Below are 22,749 nucleotides of genomic sequence, written 5' to 3' on the forward strand. Positions count from 1 at the left end.
AGTCACTGCATACCAACAGGAAGAGGGGTCCTTGTAACATGCTGGAAGAGCAGGTGTCCTGCAGGTCCCTTTGGTGCCTCACCTCCCCGTCCCCAATCAAGCACTGGGCCGAAGAGACCCCATGTCCTGATTCCAAAGGATGCCCCTCCCTACTCCCCTCCCAGCAGAAGAAAAAGGAGCTAGAGGACATGGAATCAAGTATACATTTTAAAAATTGTTTAATGGAACATAAACTCCTTTAGAAAAACATTCAGCCAGGTGATAACACCCATAGAAAAAAACACCAATCTCGTGTTTATCTTTTTTTAATTTGGCATTTGTTATTTGCATTTATATTAAAGCAAAGTGCATCTTTTCTTTATTTTTCTTGTTTATACACATTGCACAATACATAAATAATGATGCTTATAAAACGTCTTTATATTTACAAGTAATAATATATTTATATATAACATAAAATACATTTTTTCTTTAATAAATCTCAGGTTTTTTTTTTTTCCAGGAGTCCTTTCTCTCTCAAAGCACTACAATGCTAAATTTCCAATGAGAATGCTTCTCTTGTTCATTTAAACCTTTGTAGTTAGAAAAATAGCTTATGTTAAAGTCTAAACATGCTCATTGAGCTAAGAGCAGTGTCAACGTATCATACGAGTGTATGAGTTTGTAGAAGAAATGAAAGAGTTAGGTGACAGCCCAGGGTGGTACCTTGGGTTATGATGGACCGAATCCTTCTTGGTGGGAAGGGGGGCTGCTGAGAAGTCTCCCTCCCAGGGCGGCTCCCCTCGCTGGTCTAACAGCAGAGCTCAACACCCAGGCGGCAGAGGGGAGGAAAGTGCTGAGCTGGTTTTCGGAGTTGGAGGTGGGGATGGGGGGGTGCGCACCTGATATGACCAGGGCAGGGCAGAGGCTGAGGGGTTTGGGAGGATGCTGAGTGGGCAATACTGTGCCAGGGTGGCCCCCGGCAGCCCTCGGGAAGCCCGTCTCAAGAGATATCCAGGAGCAGATGGCCAAAAAAGAAAGAGGTGACAAGGACAGCAGGGTGGCTGGAGGGGAGTTAGGACAAGCAGGAAACAACTGGTTTCTGGTTCAGCCTCTTTGCAGGGTTGCTTCTAAGAAGCCTGCAGACAGGCCCGTGTCCTAGGAGGGGAGAGGTGGGGCAGGGAGGCTTCCCCGGGGGCGGGGAGGAGGGGCAGAGCCTGGCTTCTGGCAGCTGTCCAAACCCCAGCTGCCAGCTTGCCCAGGTACGGCCTCTGCCCCACTGAGCATATGTCCAAAGGGCAGGCGACACACAGCTTGGGGGCGCAGGCCTCTCAGCAGTCACCGTAAGACACGCGCGCGCACGGACGCACACTCACTCACACATGCGCCCTGACGAGGGAAAACGAGGACCCCAAAGTCAGGGCCTGCTCCCCATTCTTCCACTGTGTTTTGCTGGGTGCTCACTGTTGCTTCCCCTTTTCATCCTGGGGTGTGCTCGGCCAGCCATACCCCGCCCTCCCCCCAAAACCCCAACAACTCTTTTCATAAGCTATTTCTCAAAGAACAAAACAAAACAGAACAGAAACAAGGACCAGAACGGTGGGGGGCGGGGGCCGGGGACACACGACGACGAAAGAGTCTGCGTGAAAAGCAAGCACTCGGGAGGGAAGTATTAGCAGCAAAGTAGTTTGGACTGGGCCCGCTCGGCTCCCGCTCCGTCCTCTCCCCACGCGGCTACCGGCTGTTGAAAATGACCTCCAGCCAGCACGGGCAGCTGCTGATGAACTGGCGGGTGTAGCACTGGCCCCAGCCCTTCACAAAGCTAATCTGCACAGTGAAGCCAGTCCACGGCTGCTGCATGAATTCATGGTCGTTGGGCCGCTGCAGGCTGTACGCTTTCTCGTAGTCAAAAGCCTTGATGGAGAAACCGGGGAACACTTTGTGCACCAACAGCGTCCTGGAGTCCGGGTTGTCCAGTGTGGCTGACTTGATGAAGATGGGGTAACTGCTGCGGTTGTACACCCACACGCCATCCACTTCCCGCGTGAGCTGGATGCCACAGCCGATTTTGCTCCGCACTTTCTGCACCAGCTGACTCTTGTTGTCCGAATTGAGCTGTCCGAGGCAAAAGCCATTCCCCTGAGGTAGATCATAGAAGATGTCCAGGGAGGGCTCCTGGACACAGTAGAGCCTCCCCACTCTCGTCTTCTCCTCCCAGTATGCCACCACGCACCAGTGTGACCGATCCCCAGGCTCCAGAAGAAGTTGGGAATCTACAAAACAAAATGGCAGACGCGGTTGGTGGTGATGGGGATTGGCGTTTTCCTCCTCAAGGATCGAGGCACACACACGCAGTTCGTTACCACCCTCGAGCTCTCCTAAGACAGAGGCGGTGCTGGTGCTTGGATAGGCTGCCGGCTCTGCGGTCCTACTGTGGCTCAGAAATCTTGACCCAGTGGTGCAAGAACCCACCTTTAAACACGGGGCTCTCTGGGGCACCTCCTTCCTCCACTCCCCCAACCCAGGACGCCATCACGTTGACCCGTGGGGCCAATGGAACCCCCATCCCTGCCGAGCCCAGAAGCTAGGGAACCCTTAGGAACTTCACTGGTCCTGTTTTAGGGCAAGAAAAGGGCTTCCAGATGGCCTAGAGTTGTTCTTTCAACTGGACGGACCCCAGAAGGCTAGCTGCTCTAGCCCCTGGTCATCCTCAGGAGAAAAACCAGGACCCAGAAAGTTTGCTGGCTTGGGCCCCACGGACCACACAGCCACACCTAGAACCCAGGTCTCCAGACTCCAGGGTCACGTGCTATGCGGTCTCTGTGTCGCCCAGCGCTTAGGTCAGTGCCTCAAGTCATAAAGGAGCGCCGTCTGGTAAAAAAGGAAAGTGGAGTTGCTTGGGGGCCGAAACACCTTCCTAATAGAAAACCATCTCTCAGTGTGTGTGTCAGCAGCAGCTCTGTACACAAAGGGTGAATTTGGTCAAAATGTCAAATCACAACACACCGACTGGTGTTAACCAAGACTACCTTGACGAAGCTGCCTTCAGCCCAGACAGAAGATTATGTGTCTGAAATGGGTTGACCTTCCTTGAAGTGCCCTTCTCTGCCTGTACCCCCTCTCTCCCCTCCCTCCCTAGAAGCATGCAGACACCTTGCCCTAGCCCCCTCCCCCAGAGGCCCCACCCCAACTTTCCTAGACTTGGTTCTTCCTACAGGCAGCCAGGAGACCCGGGGGGGGGGGGGGGGGGGGGGGCGGGGATCCTGGGAAGGTGACTTTCCTGAACAGACGCTAGGAGGTCTTTAAAGGGGGGATCACAGGGAGGGAAAGGGGGCCCCAGCGGCTGGCATTCCAACTCCTCCTTAAGCTGGAGCCAGCGGGGCAGGCCTCAGACTGGGAACCATAAATCTCCCCAGCCGGGCCGGCTGCAGGAACGCTGTGGTTTGTGGGGCAGGGCGGAGACCGGAAGTCTTGTATTTGTTAACAAAAATGGGGAAAGGCAGGCAGCAGAGACCTCCTCCTGCCTTCCCCTGTAGCCCTTACTGCTCACTCACTGGGGGTTTGGGGCCTGAAGGCGGGGGGTTGGCTGCGAGACGATTTTTGGTTTGTTTGGGCCTTTTTGATTTTGGAACAACGGAGGGCCAGTGCTGATGGAGTCTATAGCATGGCAGCTAGGGGTGGAGGAGGGCTCAGGGACCCATGTCCTGCTGCCCCAGCAGGCTGGATATATAACTAACCCAAGGCAGCTCAACACATAACTGCTTCCAACCTTTACAGGCATGTTAGGACCTGGGAACCAGTCGGTTCCATTATTTTATTTATTTATTTTTTTTTAAAGCAGCAGTCTTGCATGGAGGTGTTCTGTGAATCAGTCCGTGCAAATGCGCACCATGACCCACGGAGGCAGCCACGAACACACATCCTGAGTGGCTGTCTCCTCCGGACACCCCCACCGACCTTCCCAAATGCCTACCCAGACAGCCACACAAAATGGGGAAGCTGAGGGCTCACTCCTCTCCCTCAACCCCCACCCCCTGAAAATCAGCCCCAGAAAACTGGCCTGCCCCCCAAAACGCATGCATCTATAAAGCACAAGTGCATGTGAGAGACATTGGGTGTCCATGAGTGTGAACACACGTGCGAGTGTTATGTGAGCATGCGTGTGCTTGCGTGCACACACGTTGGAACATATGGAAAAACAACAGAGGGACAAGGGCTCCAAGCAGAGGTGACTCATCAGGCATTAACTTGTTTCTGCAAAGTATCCATCAACTGCTAATAAATTCGTGAGTGCTGGCAATCTTTGAACTTTCTTGTTGAGGGAGTTCAGCTCTAAAGGCTACACCAAAGACCCATAATATCCATGTAAATAAGAATACTCTGGCGTGCAAGTTTGCTGGGAAGGAGAAAACCCTCTTCTGGAAGGCACTGTTTTGGGGAGGAGGGAGTTTTGAAATGTAGGAAGCTCTCGCTTATTATTATATCCCAACTCAGGACGACAAATGTGGTCTGGGAAGAAGACTGGGGGAGTCACTGGGAGGGAGGTGCAGGAGACCCTCCGGGAGCCTCCCGATACTTTGTTTCATGAATCTTGCCCCCCCCCCCCCCCGAAACCTGGCACCGGCTAGCAGGGAAAAGAGGGGCAGGGGGAGGAGGTGCAGGGTGGGGTGGGGTGGGGGCCTGGGATCAAGTTGCCTATGCCAGGCCCACCAGTAAAGGGTGGGGGGCCCTGTCTGCCCAGCAGCCTCCGGAGGCGGGGGAAGCCGGGCTGGACTGGGCTGGACTGGCCCAGAGCCCTGGGGGTGGGGGGTAGGGGGAGGAGAGGGGGAGGGGGGAAGTGTTCTGGCGGGTTTCTCTTTCATCTGTACAGCCCGCCAGTCCACCCAGCAATTTGCCGCCAGCCAGACATCCCTGGAAAAAGCCTTTTTCTGTTGAGGTTAATGGCCCAACCCAGATAAACAGAGGGGAATGGGTGTCCCTGTGTGTGAACAAGGCCCCTGAAAGCCCACTAGGACCCTCGCCGGCTCCTCCCCTGCCCTGACCCTCCAGCCCACCCCGCTGTCATCTCCCAGCCTCCCAGCACCCTGATGCCCCTTTTCTCCTCACTGCTCTTGGGCTATCTCTGGGCACAAAAACACGCTCTCCAGCGAAACCGTCACCCCCGCGAAGGCCCCTTGTAACACATCATACTTCTGGGGGGCACATGACAACAGCCCGTGTTGCCAACTCAGAGACCTGCCCCCAAGATCTGCACCATGTGGGCCCATTTCTGGGAAACATTCAGCATCCTCTTCAGAGAAGCACATTCCCCTGAATTGGGCCCACAGCCCACAAGAGTCTCCCCACAAAGGTCTGTGCAGACGCTTCGCCCCCAGAGGGGCTTCCCAGGCCTCACGGCGAGGGGCTTCCCAGGCCTCACGGCGAGGGGCTGGGAGGCTCTCACATAGAGGAGTCCCCCTCATTCCCAAGGACTAAGGAAGAGTCTCAGAAGCCCAACTTGGCTTCTCCTCACGGTCGCTGATACTTAACCTCCAAAGGCAAGACTCGCAGGCCCTTGTTAACTTCCCTCAGCTTTACAACCCTTTTCCGGTATTTTCAGCAACTTCTCTCCCTCCTCAGAAAACTATACAGGGGCTTGTTTTAAAACTGTATTTGTGCATTTTTAAAGCATCCAAAAAGAAAAGCTGTGTTGTAAAAAGCCAACTAATCAGATGCCTGCTCACAATTTTTTCTTTTTATTACAGTTTAGGGAATTTTTGGAGCAACCCCAGAAAAATGCTGAATCCGCCTAAAATTCCTTTAAGGTTGTTTTTCCCCCCCTCCCCTTCCTCATTTCCCTTAAAGCATAAAATCTACCCTTGAAAGGGAAGGGGGTGGGTGGGTGTTGAGAAGGGAAAGGATTTTGCTTGTGTTTGCACTTGCATTAGGGAAGACCACTTAACAAGGAGCTCCCTGCCTCTTACAAAGAGTTATTTAATTACCCTGGTCATGAATGAACAGACCTGACCCTTCTAGAAGACTAGAGGCTCATGAATGACTCTCACGCCCAAGGTTCTCAATGGCACAGGGTGACCAGAGCTCAGGATTTTAAATTAAAAAAAAAAAAAAAAAATTATGTTTATTTTTGAGAGCATGGGCGGGGGAGGGGCAGAAAGAGAGGGAGACACAGAATCCGAAGCAGGCTCCAGGCTCTGAGCCATCTGCACAGAGCCCGATGAGGGGCTCGAACACACGAGCTGTGAGATCATGACCTGAGCTGAAGTTGGATCCTTAACCAACTAAGCCCCGCAGGTGCCCCAAGGGCCCGACTCTTGATTTCAGTTCAGGTCACGATCTCATGGTTGATGAGTTTGAGCCCCGCATTGGGCTCTGCACTGATAGTTCGGAAACTGCTTGGGATTTTCTCTCTCCCTCTCTCTCTCTCTGCCACTCCCCTGCTCACGCTCTTTCTCTCAAAATAAAAACATAAAACTTATAAAAATAGAAAATTTTTTTAAGAAGATCTCTCTAGGGGCGCCTGGGTGGCTCAGTCGGTTGAGCGTCTGGCTTCAGCTCAGGTCATGACCTCACGGTTCGTGGGTTCGAGCCCCGCGTGGGGCTCTGTGCTGATAGCTCAGAGCCCGGAGCCTGCTTTGGATTCTGGGTCTCCCTCGCTCTCTGCCCCTCCCCCGCTCATGCTTTGTCTCTTTCAAAAGTAAGTAAACATTTAAAAAAAATGTTTTTCAAGGACATCTCTCTGCCAAAATCCAACCGTGGGCAAAGGCCTGTGTGCCCCCTCCCCAGTGGTCCCGCAGGGCCAGAAGGCTGAAGATGGAGAAGCCAGGGGAGACAGGGCAGAAGTGGTTGCCTGACACAAGTGGGTGAGGGCAAGCAAAGGGCACAAAGGGAGACAGAGAAGTTAAACCTGGCGATCCTGGAACGCAAACACTGCCACGCCTCGCCTGCTGTAGGTCCAGGGTCCTCCCTCCTCGGGACTCAGGCGCCACCAAGGGTTGCCTCATCCTGTCCTTCCCCCACCTCAGACATCTCAAAGGTTAACAGCACCCGTCAGCCCTGCTCCCCACCCCGGTCAGGAAACTGGCTGTTCTGAGAGCAAACCAGCCCACTTCAGGGACAAGGGCTGAGATAATGAGGACGCAGGGCCAATCCGCCCCATCTGTCCTCAACCCAAACACTCTCAATTCACAAGGAACCTTGCTGGTCTCTTGTCTGAGAGGCAAATGACCAGAAACCAAAGCAGACACTTGCTGAGGTGTCTGGGCTCACCGTCGAGTTCCAGAGTGAGCTCTGATCGGCCATATGTACAACCTCATCCAGATCCTGACAGATTCTGCCAGGGCACCCTCAGATTCCTAAGAGAGCAGGGACAACCCCGGGGTTTGGAACAAGTTACCCAAAGGGAGTGAAACAAACTCGAAACATTTCAGGTTCACCCTCAGTTACCCAGAAAACGCTCAGACTCAACCCATCACCACTAACCCCAAGCTCCTCCACCAAAGAGATCTGGACTCTGGCTGGTAGACGGCAAGACTGAGAAAAGGCTGGGTTGTTTTCAGCACTCTGCAACAAGCTATCTCCACTGAGGTGGCTGGACTGGGTACCATGGTAGGCAGCGGGTACCACGGGGTCTCCTTCAAAGGCCAGGGTGCTTGCTCAGGTCCCTGTGCCCAGCCAGCTCCTGCCGCCCCCCCGCCCAAGGAAACTCCAGTGTTGTGCAGGATCCTCCCACCCCCCAGTTATGGAGTCAGACACCCTGCTGAGACCTACTTCCCATGGGACCTTGGCGGTGACTTAAGCTCTTCCCCTAAAACAGCTCCCAGTGCCAGCCTCATAGGGCTGTTGTGACAATCTGATACAAAGTGGCCAGCGGCCAGGACCTAGCTTGCGGCTTCACATGCTGGTCTCATCTCTCAGACCTCTCGTCTTGGGTTCTCCAACCGCTTAGAAAATGCTACCCACCCACTCCCCACCCCTCCCCAGGGGACAGAACAGTTCTGGGCCATGCCGGCCCCTAATAATGTACAGGCCCTGTTGGAAGGGGCTGGTGACAACCTCGTGAGGTCGCATCCTATTACTGTCTTTATGTTAAAGAAGGGGGAAATGAGACACAGGTCACTTGCCAAACAGGCAAGTGGGCAGCCACCCCAGACCTCTAAGGCCACCGGAGCTCTCCAAATGCTAGAGGGGAAAAAGACGCGTCCTTCCAAAACATTCTGGAAACGTGATTCCTACTTTAGGGCTGAGTGTGGGGTCCAGCTCCCTCGTACCAAGCAGGGAATGAACCGGTTTCTTTGCCAGCATGCTGCTCTTCGATCCTGGCCAAATGGCTTGCCCTCGAAGAGTCACAGTCTGACGCACCCATCCACAACTCATATGAAGGAGGCTGGGGCACAGCAGGCCACCTTGGGGCTCTGACAGTCCCCTGGCTACACTCTGAATCACAGAAATGCCCCATCCCTATGAACGCTCCTTCCATTTATTTTTATTATGTTCAGGAGAATAAGAAAATCACTTTGGGGAGCAGGGCACATTTTTGCATTCAATTTGCAACAATAAAAACAAAATTAAAAGGAAAAGGAAATATGAGGCAGACTTTGCTGTGTCCACCTGTAAACCAATTTTTCTTTAAGAACTTCAAGTTACAAACTTGTGTCCCTTCTGTCTTGTCTTTCGTGGCCCTCGGGAAAAGGTGGATCCCCAGGGGAGGAGGGTCTGCCCAGGCTTGGTGCCCTTAAGTTCCTCACCCATCATCACCCTCCTCCTCCTTCGAGGTCTCTCGAGCTTAGAAATTTGGCAGATCCTGCTGGTCTGGAAGACTGATTCGTGACTCTGCCTTACAGACTAATGATGATGAGTAATCAGTTACTAAAGCTACAACGTACTCCCCCCCTGCTCCCCCAGCTGGCCCCAGCCCCGTCTCCCAAGGCCCCTCAAACGTTCAAGTCTAAAGCCCCCATCCTGGGGGTCCCTCCTAAGAAGTTATTTGGCCAGCGGAGAATATAATTGAGGGTAGTGCCGGGCAGGGGAGGGAAGCCACACAAATCAAAAGCTCTCGTCTGTCTCGCCAGCCGGGCTGACACGGCTTCCTGTGCTCCAGTCTTCAGCCATGCAAATTATAGCGTGTACCCGGCTGCCTGCCTTCTGAGGAGGCCAGCTCTGCCCGGCTCCGAGAGGACTCAGAGGAAGGGTGGGGACTCCCAGCCTGGCCAACTCCATTCATAATATTTACAGTAAATGGGCCTCTCTGGCTGTTGTTGGTATGCACCCAGCCTCATCATTTCTCGAGTTTGAATTTCAAGACTCTTCCCCTCCCTCATGTACCACAAAGCTCCCACCATTACCCCCCTAAATAACTAAGCCACTCTTTTCAGAAAGGGGGTTCACACACCTGCACACATACAGCGCCCCCCCACCCCGACCCGCATGGCATTATCTGTTCACCTGCCTGTCCACGGGGTATGACCCCGGCCAGTCCCAGGAAGACACAAGATGTCCAAGTCAAATCTCTGAGCTGACCCACCCGCCTCCCTCCTGGAGAGAGTCCAGAGCTAGCCCTCCCCCCAGGCCCCCCCAACAAATTCCACATGTGGATTCCCAAGTGGGAATGCGTACATGAATCCAACAAAAGGATCTTCTCTTAAACCACCAAAAAGTCCCGCATTTTCTTCTTTGTGTTGACCCCTTCTAAGTACATAGGATACACACTAAAGCCCAGTGAGGATCTTGATAAAAATGGATGCATATGTCAACTGTTTTAAAGGACACACCCCCAGAGGTACAGAACAGTTCTGGCCTGCCTTTGCTGTGGGCCTCATTTTAATAAAGCCCCATGCACACTGACCTCCGGGGCCCCAAAAGGCAGTACAGTGTTACAGGACCCAGTCGCAGGCCCTGCCCTGCCCCTCCCATCCCCCCACACAGCTCCAGCTTTTCTAGGGGGTAGAAAAACCATCGAAGACGTGGAAAAACACAGGGAGGAACAAAAGTCCTTTTCATCCCTCCCCTCCCCCAGCTCCCCTTGTTCCATAACAATTATGAAAACTGTTGGATGGGATGGCATTTTGAACATTTACTGCATTCCGGCCAATAAATTCCAACGCGGGATCTGATGGAAAAGGCTCCCTTCTCCGGCCAGCTCCTGGCTCCCCCCACCCAGCTCGCGAGAGCCGTCATTCCTTCTTTCTTTACAACCCAACACCAGGGCCTGGCCAGGCCAGGCCCGCACTGTGCTCACAGGGAAAAACAACAGTAGGCAGACTGGAAAAGTTAATCATTACTTCTGTCTGCCTCTGTAATCTAATCTCTCTGGCTTTGACACACTCACTGTTCAGCCATCCCAGCCCTTTCACCCCCAAAGCACCAGGGCCTCCAGGCCCTCCCCGTGAAAGACGGATGAAGCCTCCCCCAGCCTGGACTTGCCATGGCAAGGCCCCCTGGAGCCCACCATAAATCGCTATGGCTGCTCTGTGCTGTGTGCCCCATATTTCAGAGGACTCCGGGCCAGACACTCTTTTTGGGTTCCAATGTGGCTTGTATTACTTTGCAGAGAGCCAGGCTGCCCCCCGACTCCCACGCAAGGACACTCAGCACCCCCACTGCCACCCCTACCCTTCTCTCACTCCCCCTGCACCAGGGCTCACCCAGAAACCCACCCAGCTGCATCCAGGAGTGATGGCTGGTCTGACTTTGCCCACCCTACGCGATCGATCCACACAGAGACACAAGTCACGATGGCCCTGCCCTATGACGGTGCCTCAAAAACTAAACATGGAGTCACCACATGACCCAGAAACTCCATTTCTGGGTATATGTCCAGAAAAGTTTTGAAGAGATTATGCACACACCCATGGTCATAGCAGCATTATTCACAACAGCCAAAGAGTGGGAGCAACCCAAGTGTGTCCAATGAAGGATGAATGAATAAAGACAGACAGACAGACACACACACACACACACACACACACACACTAAAAAAGAAAGGCAATTCTGACACAGGTTACAACCCGGATGAAACTTGAAGACATACTGAAGCATACTGAAGACAGTATGCTGAGTGAAATAAGCCAGAGGCAAAAGGTCAAATATGGTACGATTCCACTCATATGTGGTACCCAAAGGAGTCAAATTCACACAGACTGAAAGCAAAATGGCGGCTGCCAGGGGAGAGACGGACTGGGCGGGGGGGGGGTTGGGTTTAGTGGAGACAGAGTCTCAGTCTGGGCAAGTGAAAAGGTTCTGGAGACGGACGGTGGGTGCACGGGGATGTGACAGACTTAACACCACCGAGCTGTGCACTCAGAAATGGTCAGGATGGATGGAGCTCCTGGGTGGCTCAGTCGGTGAAGTGTCTTCAGACTCTTGATCTCAGCTCAGGTCATGATCTCAGTTTCATGAGCTCGGGGCCCTCCGTTGGGCTCTGCCATGGAACAGCCTGCTTGGGATTCTCTCTCTCTCTCTCTCTCTCTCTCTCTCTCTCTCTCTCTCTCTCTCCCCCTCCCCTGCTCACGCTCTCTCAAAATAAACTTAAAAAAAAATGGTCAGGATAGTAAATGTTGGGTATATTTTGCCCAAAAAGAAGGGAAGGGGAAGGAGAAAGGGAAGGGGAAGGGAAGGGGAAGAGAAGAAGGCCCTACCTCTTCTAATGCTTTCTCGTGCTCCCCCATTAACCTGCCTGCCTTAAGTACAGGGGATTCACTGGTGGGCTTCCGCCCATCACAAGGATAAAGGCCCCCTGGAAATGTATGCAAATGCTGATATGCAGACGCATTTTTATGGGGAAAGAAAGATTCCTCAACTTTCACTCATTCTCCGGAGGTTTGCAAGCCAAGAAATGTGAAGAACTATAATCTTTTTATTCAGTAGGCAAGAGGCCATTAGCTACCCACCACCTCAGCAACAGGGGGTCTCATTCCCACAAACCCTCAAATCCAAGAACCAGAGACCACACAGATCACGGGAGGTCTTGCAAGATTCTGGCATGGGGACTTGGAGAGACCAGGTCCAATCTCTTACTTTGCAGATGAGGGGGAAAAAAAAAAAAAAAAAAACAACGGAGGCCCCAGGACAGGCGTGGCCCTGGAGGCTGAAATCCCCACCTTCAATCACGGAAGCAGGCCAGCCTCTAGGGACAGGCACCTGGAGGGGGCTCTCCCTCCCACTGTCATTCTCCAGGTGCCCTCCCAGGACTCAGAGACCGAAGTTGGGGGTGGGGGTTGCTTCCGAATCTTTGCATGCCCCTCACCCCAGGCCTCTCCCCTCAGGAAACCCCTCTCGGCGGGGTTTGAACTGTGACCCCACTAAGCTGGAGATGGGCCTATTTCTAAGAGCTGTACAACGCACCCAGCTTCTCCCTCTGGGTTACTCATTAATGAGGGGGAGGGGTTGTGCTGGCTAAGAGGCTGCCCTGGGGCGGGCGAGGTCCCCAAGCACTTTCTGGGCTGAGCAGCTCTTCAAGACCCTTTGGTGGCCTCAGAAGTTCATTCAGCCTACTGGGCAAAGCGACATTCCCAGCTTCTTGTTAGGTGCCTGGAAGCAGTGGAAGCCGGGATAGGGTGATGGGGACAACTATTTAACCTCCGAGTGGCAAATGCAGAAAGGTGAGTCCACAGAGAGCACAGCCTGGCATCTTACTGTTTCTGTTCCTGTTGAGCGACCAGCCCCAAGTTAAAAGTAAAAAGGCGACTCTCAAATGAACAAACCCGAGGGCCGCGAACAGTCCCTGGCCAGTTAACTGAGCTGTCTTCGGACAGAAACTCCCAACGTTGACAAGATGAAACTGGGGTTGAGATCAGTTCTTCCCTTTCTGCCCTGATCAAACCCCAAGCCAAACCAGCTCTGATTTGTTTCTGGCCAGTGGGGTTCCACAGCACAGTAGTAGATAAACTAGATAGATAAATTAAATGAGGGACCTCCTCGAACAGAGCCATCGGGTCAGCCTGGGGGAAACAGGCGGGGACAGGATGAGCGCGGAAATGAAAACACTTTGGTCACTGCATATTCGACCACCCTGTACAAAACCACCGCCAGGGGCCTCCTACATGGGGCCGGCATCTCAGAAATGGGCTTGACCATCAGACTGAAAATTCAAAAGCAAGAGTTGCATCCGCAAAAGCCCACAGGAGTTCTAAAGGGAAAGTCAAGCTCCAGGGCTTTGAAGATAGCCCACCTGCCCTGTGGCTGTCAAGACATTAAATACTATCTCTCCAGACATCTGTGTCTGGTCCCCACCCCTCCCCCCCCCGCCCCCCCCCGCCCCCCCCCCCCCGGGGCTAAGCCAGTGCAAGGCTGGTCACCTCTGCTCCACACAGCACTCCCAGGTACTATACCAGGGTCTGGATTATAACTGTACCTCCTAAGGTTACTGCTTGTTATCTTACAATGGGGGGGGGGGGGGGGGGAAGTGATGGAGCCCGAGGAGACAGACCTCTGTTTATCCACAAGCTTTGTTTTATCTCAACTCTCAACAGACCACACAACCAAAGCAGAGGCAAAAGCCGATGACAGAAAAGCTCTTGCCAACCCCGGCGTGCTCAGACAATCACCCCAGGGGCCCATCCCTGCACCTCTACCGCGTCTCACAACACCTACGGCCCGGCTCCGAGCCCAAGCTCCTTCTGTCCTGTAGAAACTGCCTGAGAAGCCGCCCTCTGTCTGTACTCCAGACAGAGCCAAATTCCGTGCAAAAGCCTCCACCTCGCTGACCCCAAAAGCCCTCCAGACAAACCACTGCATGCTGCTCTTCGTTTTGACTCTGGCAGCCCCAAAACTGCAGAGGCTGGCACATAGTAGATGCTCAATAAATAATCACTATATGAATGAGCCAGAGACAGGCTGGCTTCTCCCAGAACAGGTGGCCCACCCAGCCTGACACCTGCCAGAGGGAGGTATGAGGGAACCGGGCTGGGAGGGGAGCATGCCTTCCAGGCAGGGGTCAGCCAGAAAGGCCCAGGCCGTGTCCCAGTTCCCAGGGGAGACGGGCAGAGAGAAGCCCCTGTCCTCACCTACTTCCCAGCCAGCTGCGGCATATCCAGAGGTGTTTCCAAGCCAGGCGCCGGCCCGGCAACCTCTGTGGGCACACCACCTGCCCACAGCATTCTGCCTTGGCGTCCTGCTCTGTTTGGACAAGTTACCCTCACCGAGTGTTCAACAATGCTCTTACACACCCCAGGGCTCTTGTTGTGTTATGAAAACAAAACAACGCACGCTAAGGAAAAAAAGCTGGGGTGGGGGACCGGAGTGAGTGGGGAGCAAGCAAGCCACACACAAGTCTCTTTCTGACCTCCAGCCTAAAGAGGGCCCCTTAGCAGCATGGGTCAGGGCACTAGCCCCTGTCACCAGAACGATGAATGACATCGTCCAAGAGGGGAGTCAGAAACCCAGAGATGAGTAAATGGAAACCGCTTTTACACCCAGGACAATATACCACCTACTTCTCCACACCACATGAGGCTGTGGCAAGCCCTCTTTCTGGGGGAAGCTTCTGGGTGACTGGGTGCAGTCCCCCCATGGCAGAGCAGAGCTGTACCAGGAGACCTCTGAAGCCTGTTTCCCTCCACTCCTCACTAGCACCCAGGAAACAGATAGTCTCAGAAGGTAAGGAATTCCTGGGGGCTGCTGGGGTGGACACAGGACTGGCCTCGAGGCAGCCTTGACTTCTAATCTGCCCCAGGCCAGGCACCCACGTTAGGGGAAGGCAACGCTGGGGTGGAACACTGTGGGCACGAACGAATTCTTACCCACCCCCTACCAAAAAGAGGTTTTTTTTCTTTTGCAAGTTAAAACGGAGCTAATGACCCTGGGTGGGGCTCAGTGTCGAGGACCTCGAGCAGCCAAACCAAAATTCGCTTCCAGCCAAGAGCTGCTTGGCCTCACCATTTGGGGAAGGAAGCAGAAAAAAATCATGAAAGATTCTTTAGTGAACCAGGAAATAAGGCTGCAGTTAACATTTCAACTGAAGGTGACCCTTCTGGTAAAATATTTTTTTAAATAATAAAAGTAACATAAAGTTCTCAAACAGCCTCTTTCTTAAACAAAATGGCCTAAAAGTTCTCGTGGGAGTGGAAAGGAAGAAGGGGGGAGAACCCCCCCCCCGCAAAAAAAAAAAAAAGGAAAAAAAAAAAAGGCTGGCCTCATCTTAGCCGCTACCTTTCATGAACAACTTTTTTCTGGAGTTCTTCTTATAGAAGGAAAGATGCAATTTCCTGTCTTATTCCCAGTATTTCCTGTTCGCTTACAAGGTGAAAGTTATCACTCTGTTTTAAATGACGGTCCTCAACTCCACAGAAAGTTCCTTTTTCCATCTGGGGTCCCCATTCCCAACACAGAATCTCCCCACCTTAGGATATAAATAAACACTACCATGTCCTACACCTTTAAACGACTGGCTCAATTAAAACGGTTCAATCTCTTGGTGGCAGACAGGATCTCCGATGGTACCTTCCCCGCCCCAGATCCCCAAGGACACCCCACGGGGAGACGGGGAAGGGGCTGGGAGCAGCCCGGCGTGTTTGCGTAGAGCTGCCGCTGACAGAGTGTTGCTTTCTTGGTGTGTTAGCCACTAAATTGAGAACTGTGCCTCAGCAGTTAATAATATCTTCCCGCTGAAAATAGCCCAGAGAGGAAGCCTCTCTGTGACAGTAGGCACACAGCCAGCCTCTGGGCTGGCCATTCAATACTGAGCGAGGAAGATGGTAGGACCAGTGGTGACCTCCCAGCGGCCGCGGCGCACAGGATCCTTTAACGAGCCTCCTGCAAAGGGAGGGCTCCGGGGAAGTCACCTGCCCACCTCTGCAGCCCTATAACCTCAGTGGGGAGGTCACATGGACCAGGGGCCTTGGGAGCAGAGCCAGGGAAAGGGTCTGGATCGCGGGGGAGGGGCAAGGGGTCAGGAGGCCCGGGACTTTGAGGGACAGCCCCTGCGTCACCCTCGGTCTCCAATCCCTGGGCTGGCGAGGGTGCAGGGAACCGGGCTGGGTAGACCAGGGGAAAATGGCATCTGGGGCAGAGTGGGAAGAAGTGCACTCACTTCCCCTGCAGAAAGGTCAGGCTCGGAAAGAACCACAGGGAACTTTCCTGCCTCTCATTTCTGCAACCCGCATGGAAAAGGGAAGGTCAAAAAAAAAAAAAAAAAAAAAAATCAACACAGAGATGCGCCCGCTTCTCCCTGCTTCTTCAGGTAATAAGAGTCAGAGAGACAGGCTCCCAGCCCATCAAAGGGCCCCCCCCCACCCCCAACCCAGGAGACCTCAGAAGTCCTTTGGCAACACGACTGTCTGTCAACGGTGGATCCCAGGCACCAAACACAAGTCTCTCCACTTTTAGTCTCTGGAATCCCCGTTCTTGATTATCTAAAATATATTTAAAAGCCACCACAGGTCACTACCTTTAAAAACTGTGGTAAAATACACATAACATAAAATTTACCATTAGTGACACTGAGTGCATTCACGGAGCTGTGTGTAACCATCACCACTATCTAGTTCCAGAACACTGTTATCACCCCAAAAGGAAACTCTGTCCCACGGGTCGCTTTTACAAGGTCATTAACAACAGCAAAGTCAACTGGAGGAAGGTGCAAAGTCAATGCACCTTGTCAAGTTCTTACAATGCAGCAAAAATCTTATTTGAGAAGAGGCTCATTGAGCCAGCCAGACAGTCAAATTCTTCACTACGGGAGCAGACAGGGAATCACAGAAAACCTGCCGGGCCACCAAGAGAAGCCGCCAGAGATCCCCCACGGGGACACAGACCCCTCCTTCCCCTTCCATGAGGGGTTCCTCGACTTGTCGGCACACTGCCATCACCCGGGGAGCTTCACAACATACCGATCCTGGGTCCCCACCCACGGGGACTGTGATTCAGAAGATCCCAGGGTCTCCTGATGTCGGAGGCACATCTATCTGGCACTCCCACCCTGGGCCTTGTTTTCTCTCGCCAGGGTTGCTCGCACCTGCTTTGAAGTTGCCACTGCAGCGAAGGCAATCACAGCACTGGCGGGACCAATATTTTGGTGTAGTAACAGCAACAATAAAGATGCAGAGGGAGTCAAACTTGAGCATGACTTTGGCATGTCTTCCTTGTTCACTGCCCTACTGGCTCGGAGCTTGCCAGAGAGGTCCTATAGGTCTAGAAGGCCACCAGGCTACAGCCCGGCTAAGGGAAGGTCCAAGGCGAACGGTGAGATTTAATGTGCTGGACTTTACCCAGAAGCAACTCCGGACAGAACCTGGCCCTTACCCGGCCCCCTGCCCCTTTGCTGGGAGGCCCTGTTCTGCCTCAGTGACAGGATGCATGAGGCGGAAGCCCGTCCAGTCTGGCCAGGAGAGCAGCCCAGATTTGCTCCAGAGACTTTAAATGCTGTCTCCCTGCATTTAACCCCTGCCTGACTACCTCATTCTTTCCAGGACAAAGGGGGTTTCATCAGTGAGCCCTGATCCAGGGCCGGGAGCATGACCTCGAGCATTGCAAAAACCTGAGCTGCTGTCCAGGACCGGTCCTTCACTGGGGAGTAGGTGTGCAGCAGGTGAGCCGACAGAGGCCCGAGTCATTACACAGGCATTTAGGGGGATATGGGCTGAGTCCCTAGAGATCCAGACTGTCTGGATCTGGGGTGTAAGGGAGTGGGCAGGTAAGGAAGCTCACTCACAGTCACATGTGCTGGTCCATCTGACTCCCCCAAACATTAGAGACCTCAGCAAAAACCACAAGCTGCTCGTTCCCAGGCAGAGGAAGGAGACACAAAAACACGGCAACAGCCACCGGGGTCCCAAATTCCCAGTGTCCCATCGCCACTCCAAGCCAGACAATAAGGACTTGTTCACAGGTATCTGATGAACAAGATGAAGCAAACTTTCCTAAGCTCCTTGCTTTGAGCCTAAACTTACTACTTGGACGGAGCCGGAACCACATTTTCTGATCAGACAGATATTTTTGAAGACTCTTGTCTCTCTGAGGCAATCCAAGACGCCCGCAGGGACCAAAGAGAAGGAAGAGACAAGTTCCAGGAGTGGCCGCTGACCTCCCGTCACCCAGAAGTGGCAACCAGAAGCTAAACAAAGGAGAGCCTGCAAAGGAGTTGGCCTCCCTTAGGCTGGTGGGACGGCGTCTCTCCAATAAGCATGACTCTACGCAGCCAAGAGTTGGGCCTCCCTCAACTCCCCCCAACAAGCCCCGCGGGACACGTCAGTACCTATGTCACCACTGCCTCCCCGCTCCTTCCTTGAAATCCACGGTGGCGTCTCTCTTGAAGTTTAAAGAAGTACCAAGTGTTGGCCTCCAATCCGTGTCCCAACCCAAGGAAGCACTGATGGCGGAGGCCCAGCCAGCTCCAGACATTAATATATACAGGAGGAGGCTGAAGGATGGGTCTACAGCTGAACAACCCAGAATTTGCAGGCGAGACGGTGCTCCTCCATCCTGCCCAAACCAGGACAGCAGACGAGCTAAACGAGAGAGCCCCACCGGGGACTCCAGATGGAGGCTGCAAAGATGGCGGCTTCTAGCACATGCTTTTGATCACCAGGGAGACAGTGAAAGCTCCGGGAGCAAATCCTTCCCGTTCCCACCACCACTGAGCCGGAACGAAGAAGCTTCCCCTCAACAGCAGCCCTCTCCAAAGGTGGGTCTTCCTGGGCCAGGACACGGACACTCCAGCAGCAAGGGCTTATTCTGGAGATGCACGCCTTTGAAAAGGCACTGTCCGCCCAGAGCTTAACTAAGCGCTGCCAGATCCCAGTTCAGACCCAATGCACCAACACTCCACTCCGCCCCCGACCCCCAGAGTGCATACCCTGCCGTCCGCCTACCCCTTGGCCCATCCCACAGCCTGCCTTCGGGCACCTGCCTGCTCGTGTGTTCTGTGCACGGGATCGGCTATCTGTACGTCTGCAGCACACGCGTGTGCACACACGCACACACAAAACCATGCACCAAGCAATCCATCTGTCTCAGAGAGCCGGCTGTCAGAAATGAAAGTACAATCTCCTGGAACCGAGTCACAGCCTTCTAAAAATGTGCCGTTTTTCCCAGACTGAGGAAACTTGCAGGGGTGGGGTATGTTTCCCTGCAAGTCCCGGAGGCCTGGGCCTGTCGCCTCCCCGGCCAGACCCAAGCTGCAAGGCTGGAACTTCAAGTGCAGCCAGCGGGCCTGCTCCCAGGGCTCCCACCCGCCCACTCCCCTTCCTCGCACGAGAGGGAAGGGCCAGCCTTGGAGTCACCCCGGCAGTTCAGGAGGGGAATGCCTTTGAGCACACCCCCACCCCCACCTCCGAGGCACCACATTTTCACATTTGGCTGTTTTTTCTTTCCCTTCTTCCCTTGCCAAGAGAATCAAGCCCTGGCTCCCGCTCCCGACCTTCCTCCCACCCTAAACTGAGCCCCATTCATTAAGCCCGCTCTCAGCCAGGGCAGGACAGGAAGGAAAACAGCACACAGGGCCTGTGAAAGAGACACTCAGAGAGGTTATTTCAAGGGGGAGGAGGGGGCAAATCCTTGTGGGCGCGTTCACCGCTCCCCACCTTGATGCCCAGTGCCCCCCACTTCCTGAAGCAGGCTCCCACCTTCCAGCCTCTGCTAACCCCTTCCCCCACGCAGCCCTGTCCCACTCGGCTACGTCTCCGCAGCCCCCACCAGCCTCACCCTCCAAGGTGGACACACCCAAGCCAACCCCCCCATGGAAAGATCAACTTGGGAAGGACGAGGTCTGGGCTCTCTCCATCTGCAAAACCCTCGTCCTGGACCCGGGCCATTAAACCATCTTTTCGGGGGCACTCTCGCCACAAAGGGTGTAGCCCTAGGTTTCTTTGTGCCCATCGCCTCCCCTGACACCCCCCAAACCACTGGGCGCCAACCCAAAACTCAAGTTCCTTCAATTTCCCCCCACAGCACATTATTAATAAGCTGTTCCAACTCCGAACGGAAAGAAGAAAGAGCTCAAACTTTGAAGCCTTGGGAATTAGTAAATTAAGAGCTAAAATTCAAAACAAATGCTCTTTCATGTGGAGGCCCCCTGGTCTTTTTCTTTTTTGCAGTTTTGTTAAACCATTCGATCCCTTCAGAGACAACCACTCCTCCTCCCAAGCAGCGCCTCAGTAATCTAAATGGTTGCAATTACCTTGGGGGGGCGGGGAGAGCAGTTAATAATTGTTTTACTCACCTCCCCCCCCCCCCCCCCGCCCCGCATCCCGGTTTCTTTCTAGGACTGGAATGGCTTTGGGAACAGAAAGCCCACCTAACTCAGATAGGGCTGCATGGGGCCGAGGAAGGAGATGCTCGGCTTGGTGTCGTCATTTCCTCCAGCAGACAAGACAGACAAGATGTTATCAATAAGACAACCCTTCCGAAAAGCCCCCTTTCAAAAGCTACCACTTCCCTTGCTTATTTCATGTGGTTCAAAAGGGCTGGGGCTCCTCCCTGCACATTCAGGATTTAAAAAATAAACCCATCGAACAACATCCTGAGTGTGTTATTTTGCCCAGACCCTCTCCTCTTCTTGGACTTCTTTCTTTCAGGAACTTTCTCAGCCTTAGAAAGCAGAAAAGACGCAGTTCACCCGTTCCAGCATGTTCTCCCTCCTCCACCGCCGCGGTCCCCCCGCCCCTCCCCACACACGATGCCCCCGCCCCTCGCCGGGTCCCTCTTCTTCCTGCCCACTTCTCATTAGGAGCTTTGTGTAAACAATACCCTCCGCGGCAGATAAGTCAAGAGTATATATTGCCCTGAAATAAAAACAAACAAGGGTCTTCCTAAAGGCGTCCTCAGCAAGCTCCGTTCCTGGACAGGAGAGCCTGGGAGGGGCTGGCCAGGATGAGCATGACCATGGCCTAGAGGCAGCATCCAGCCAATCAGAGGTCACCTCACAAAAGAGGGCACACCACAGCAGCCCCCCCAGACGGTTCCATCTCAGCCGCCATGCTCCTCTGCCAACGTCCCAAAGGCAAGCAACAAATGCACGGAACCCTGGAATTTCTCCCCTACCCCTACCCCCCCCCCCCCACCGGGTGACTCTCCCTCTTGTTTTAGATGGCTCTTGGAAAATCCAGAGACGGCACACTGGGTGGGAAAATCAGGTAGAAATAGGATGTCTTTTGAAAAAGAGGAAAATGCTTCCTACTTACGTTGCTAATGAGCTCCTACAAGTTTATGACTCTCTTCTCATGCCCCTCAGGGGCAGTGATGCTCAGGCTACCTCCCTCATTCCCATAACCCTCCAGCACTGGCATTCCAGACCTTCCCTCCCGGGTAGCACTGCCAAGTCTCTACTGTCCTCAGTGTCTCCATCCTGTGGCTCCCGTCTCCGGATACGCGCTACAGAATCCTGCACTAAAGCTAGACTGGGAATTAAAACCTGCACAGAAGCATCAAGGACATCTGCGTTGAACTCCCACCCTACGCCTGGGATCTGCCTTCAACGGGTTCCCAAAAGGTGGATCGATCCCCTTTTAAGGCACTCCATGCACTAAGGGCAAGTGCAAGAAAGAGCTTAAGCTTAAACCCATGAACTAATGCCAAAGTCACCGAGCGGAAGCCCCCAGAGCCAGTAGCTGCTTTAACAATAACCATGAAACACAGCATCATGCCAGTCCCCGGCTGGCCCCCACTTCCTCAACAGAGCGGGCCCAGGGTCCTGATGCGTAAGGGACTGCAGAATGGCGAGCTCAAGGGCCAGAGTCACTACGGATGCATCCAGTTCAAGCACATAAAAGTGAGAATTAATTCCAGACCAGCTGGGGTGGCAGAAGGCCACCCCGATTCCTCTCGTCTCCAGTCATTTCAAGAGGTCTTGAAACTGCCAGGGAAATAAGAGAAAATGTCTCACCTGAAAGCCCCCCAGGGGCCAGATAATTCGTTCCCCCTGTTTCAGCGGAGGAAGGCACAGCATCTGGACAGTCTGCTGTGGATGTGAAAAGGAGAGGGAGAAATAAATACACAAACAAATAAATAAAAACACCAAGATTAATTTTTAAGCACATTCTAAACAGCATTAAAGAGAAACCACACATTCCAAACAGCTGACTCCCCACCGCGATGCTGATTATTAATGGTCTGCTCAGGCTTCGCTGCCCATCAGAAGACAGACCACAGCACCTTGTCACCGGTCTGGGCTCTGGGCAGCCAGTTAATCATTAGTCAAGTCAGGCTCGGTCGCAGACTGGCTGGAATTTCTCTTTTATTGCAAGTCCCCCATTGAGGAAACCAGGTAGTTCCCAAGGTCAAAGGAAGCCTGGGCTCTGCTCTCAACCCCCAAGGTGAAGCCTTCCTGTAGATCCAGGGGCCTCTCTGCCACTCCCATAGACCAGTGTCTCCCTCATCTTGTTAGACTTCCCAGTTCTTCAGGACTTTCTCAAGACTGCCCTTGAGCTGAAGGGACTTTTTTCTCTTTTAACTAATGTATCAGAAGTATAATGAGGCATACAAATCTCAAGGACAACCCCATGGCGGGCGCCTGGGTGACTCGGCCGGTTAAGCGTCCGGCACTAGATCTCGGCTCAGGTCGTGATCTCGAGATTGATGGGATCGATCCCGGTGTCGGGCTCTGCCCTGGCAGCACAGAGCCTGCTTGGGATTCTCTCTCTCTGTCTCTGTCTGTCTGTCTCTCTCTCTCTCTCTCTCCCCCTCTCTCTGCCCCTTCCCTGCTGGTGCTCTGTCTCCCTCTCAAAATAAATAAACATGAAAAAAATTTTTGAATTAAAATAAAATAAAAAGAACCCAATGAATCTTACTCTTGTGCACATCTGTATAAAGCCACCGGCACATCAGGACCGAGAACAAGGC

The 22,749-nt window shown here is 53.4% G+C and overlaps 1 protein-coding gene across 3 annotated transcripts in view; it reads right to left on the reverse strand.

The window, feature by feature from the left end:
* Nucleotides 1–210: 210 nt before the first annotated feature.
* Nucleotides 211–22,749, reverse strand: part of SMAD7 (SMAD family member 7) — a 29,494-nt gene continuing 6,955 nt past the window's right edge. Inside the window, exons 3-4 of one of the 3 annotated variants that reach the window (XM_042962162.1) lie at nucleotides 21,794–21,865; nucleotides 211–2,252 (exon numbers count right to left, since the gene is read on the reverse strand). In XM_042962162.1, the coding sequence (XP_042818096.1) occupies nucleotides 1,714–2,252; nucleotides 21,794–21,865 (611 nt within the window). In that variant the 3' untranslated portion in view covers nucleotides 211–1,713. Of the gene's footprint in view, nucleotides 2,253–21,793; nucleotides 21,869–22,749 lie in introns of all 3 variants that reach the window. The other 2 variants (XM_042962161.1, XM_042962163.1) reach the window with 2 other exon arrangements.

The sequence above is a fragment of the Panthera tigris genome, chromosome D3 (genome assembly GCF_018350195.1).
Source record: "Panthera tigris isolate Pti1 chromosome D3, P.tigris_Pti1_mat1.1, whole genome shotgun sequence".
Taxonomy (NCBI): Eukaryota; Metazoa; Chordata; class Mammalia; order Carnivora; family Felidae; genus Panthera; species Panthera tigris.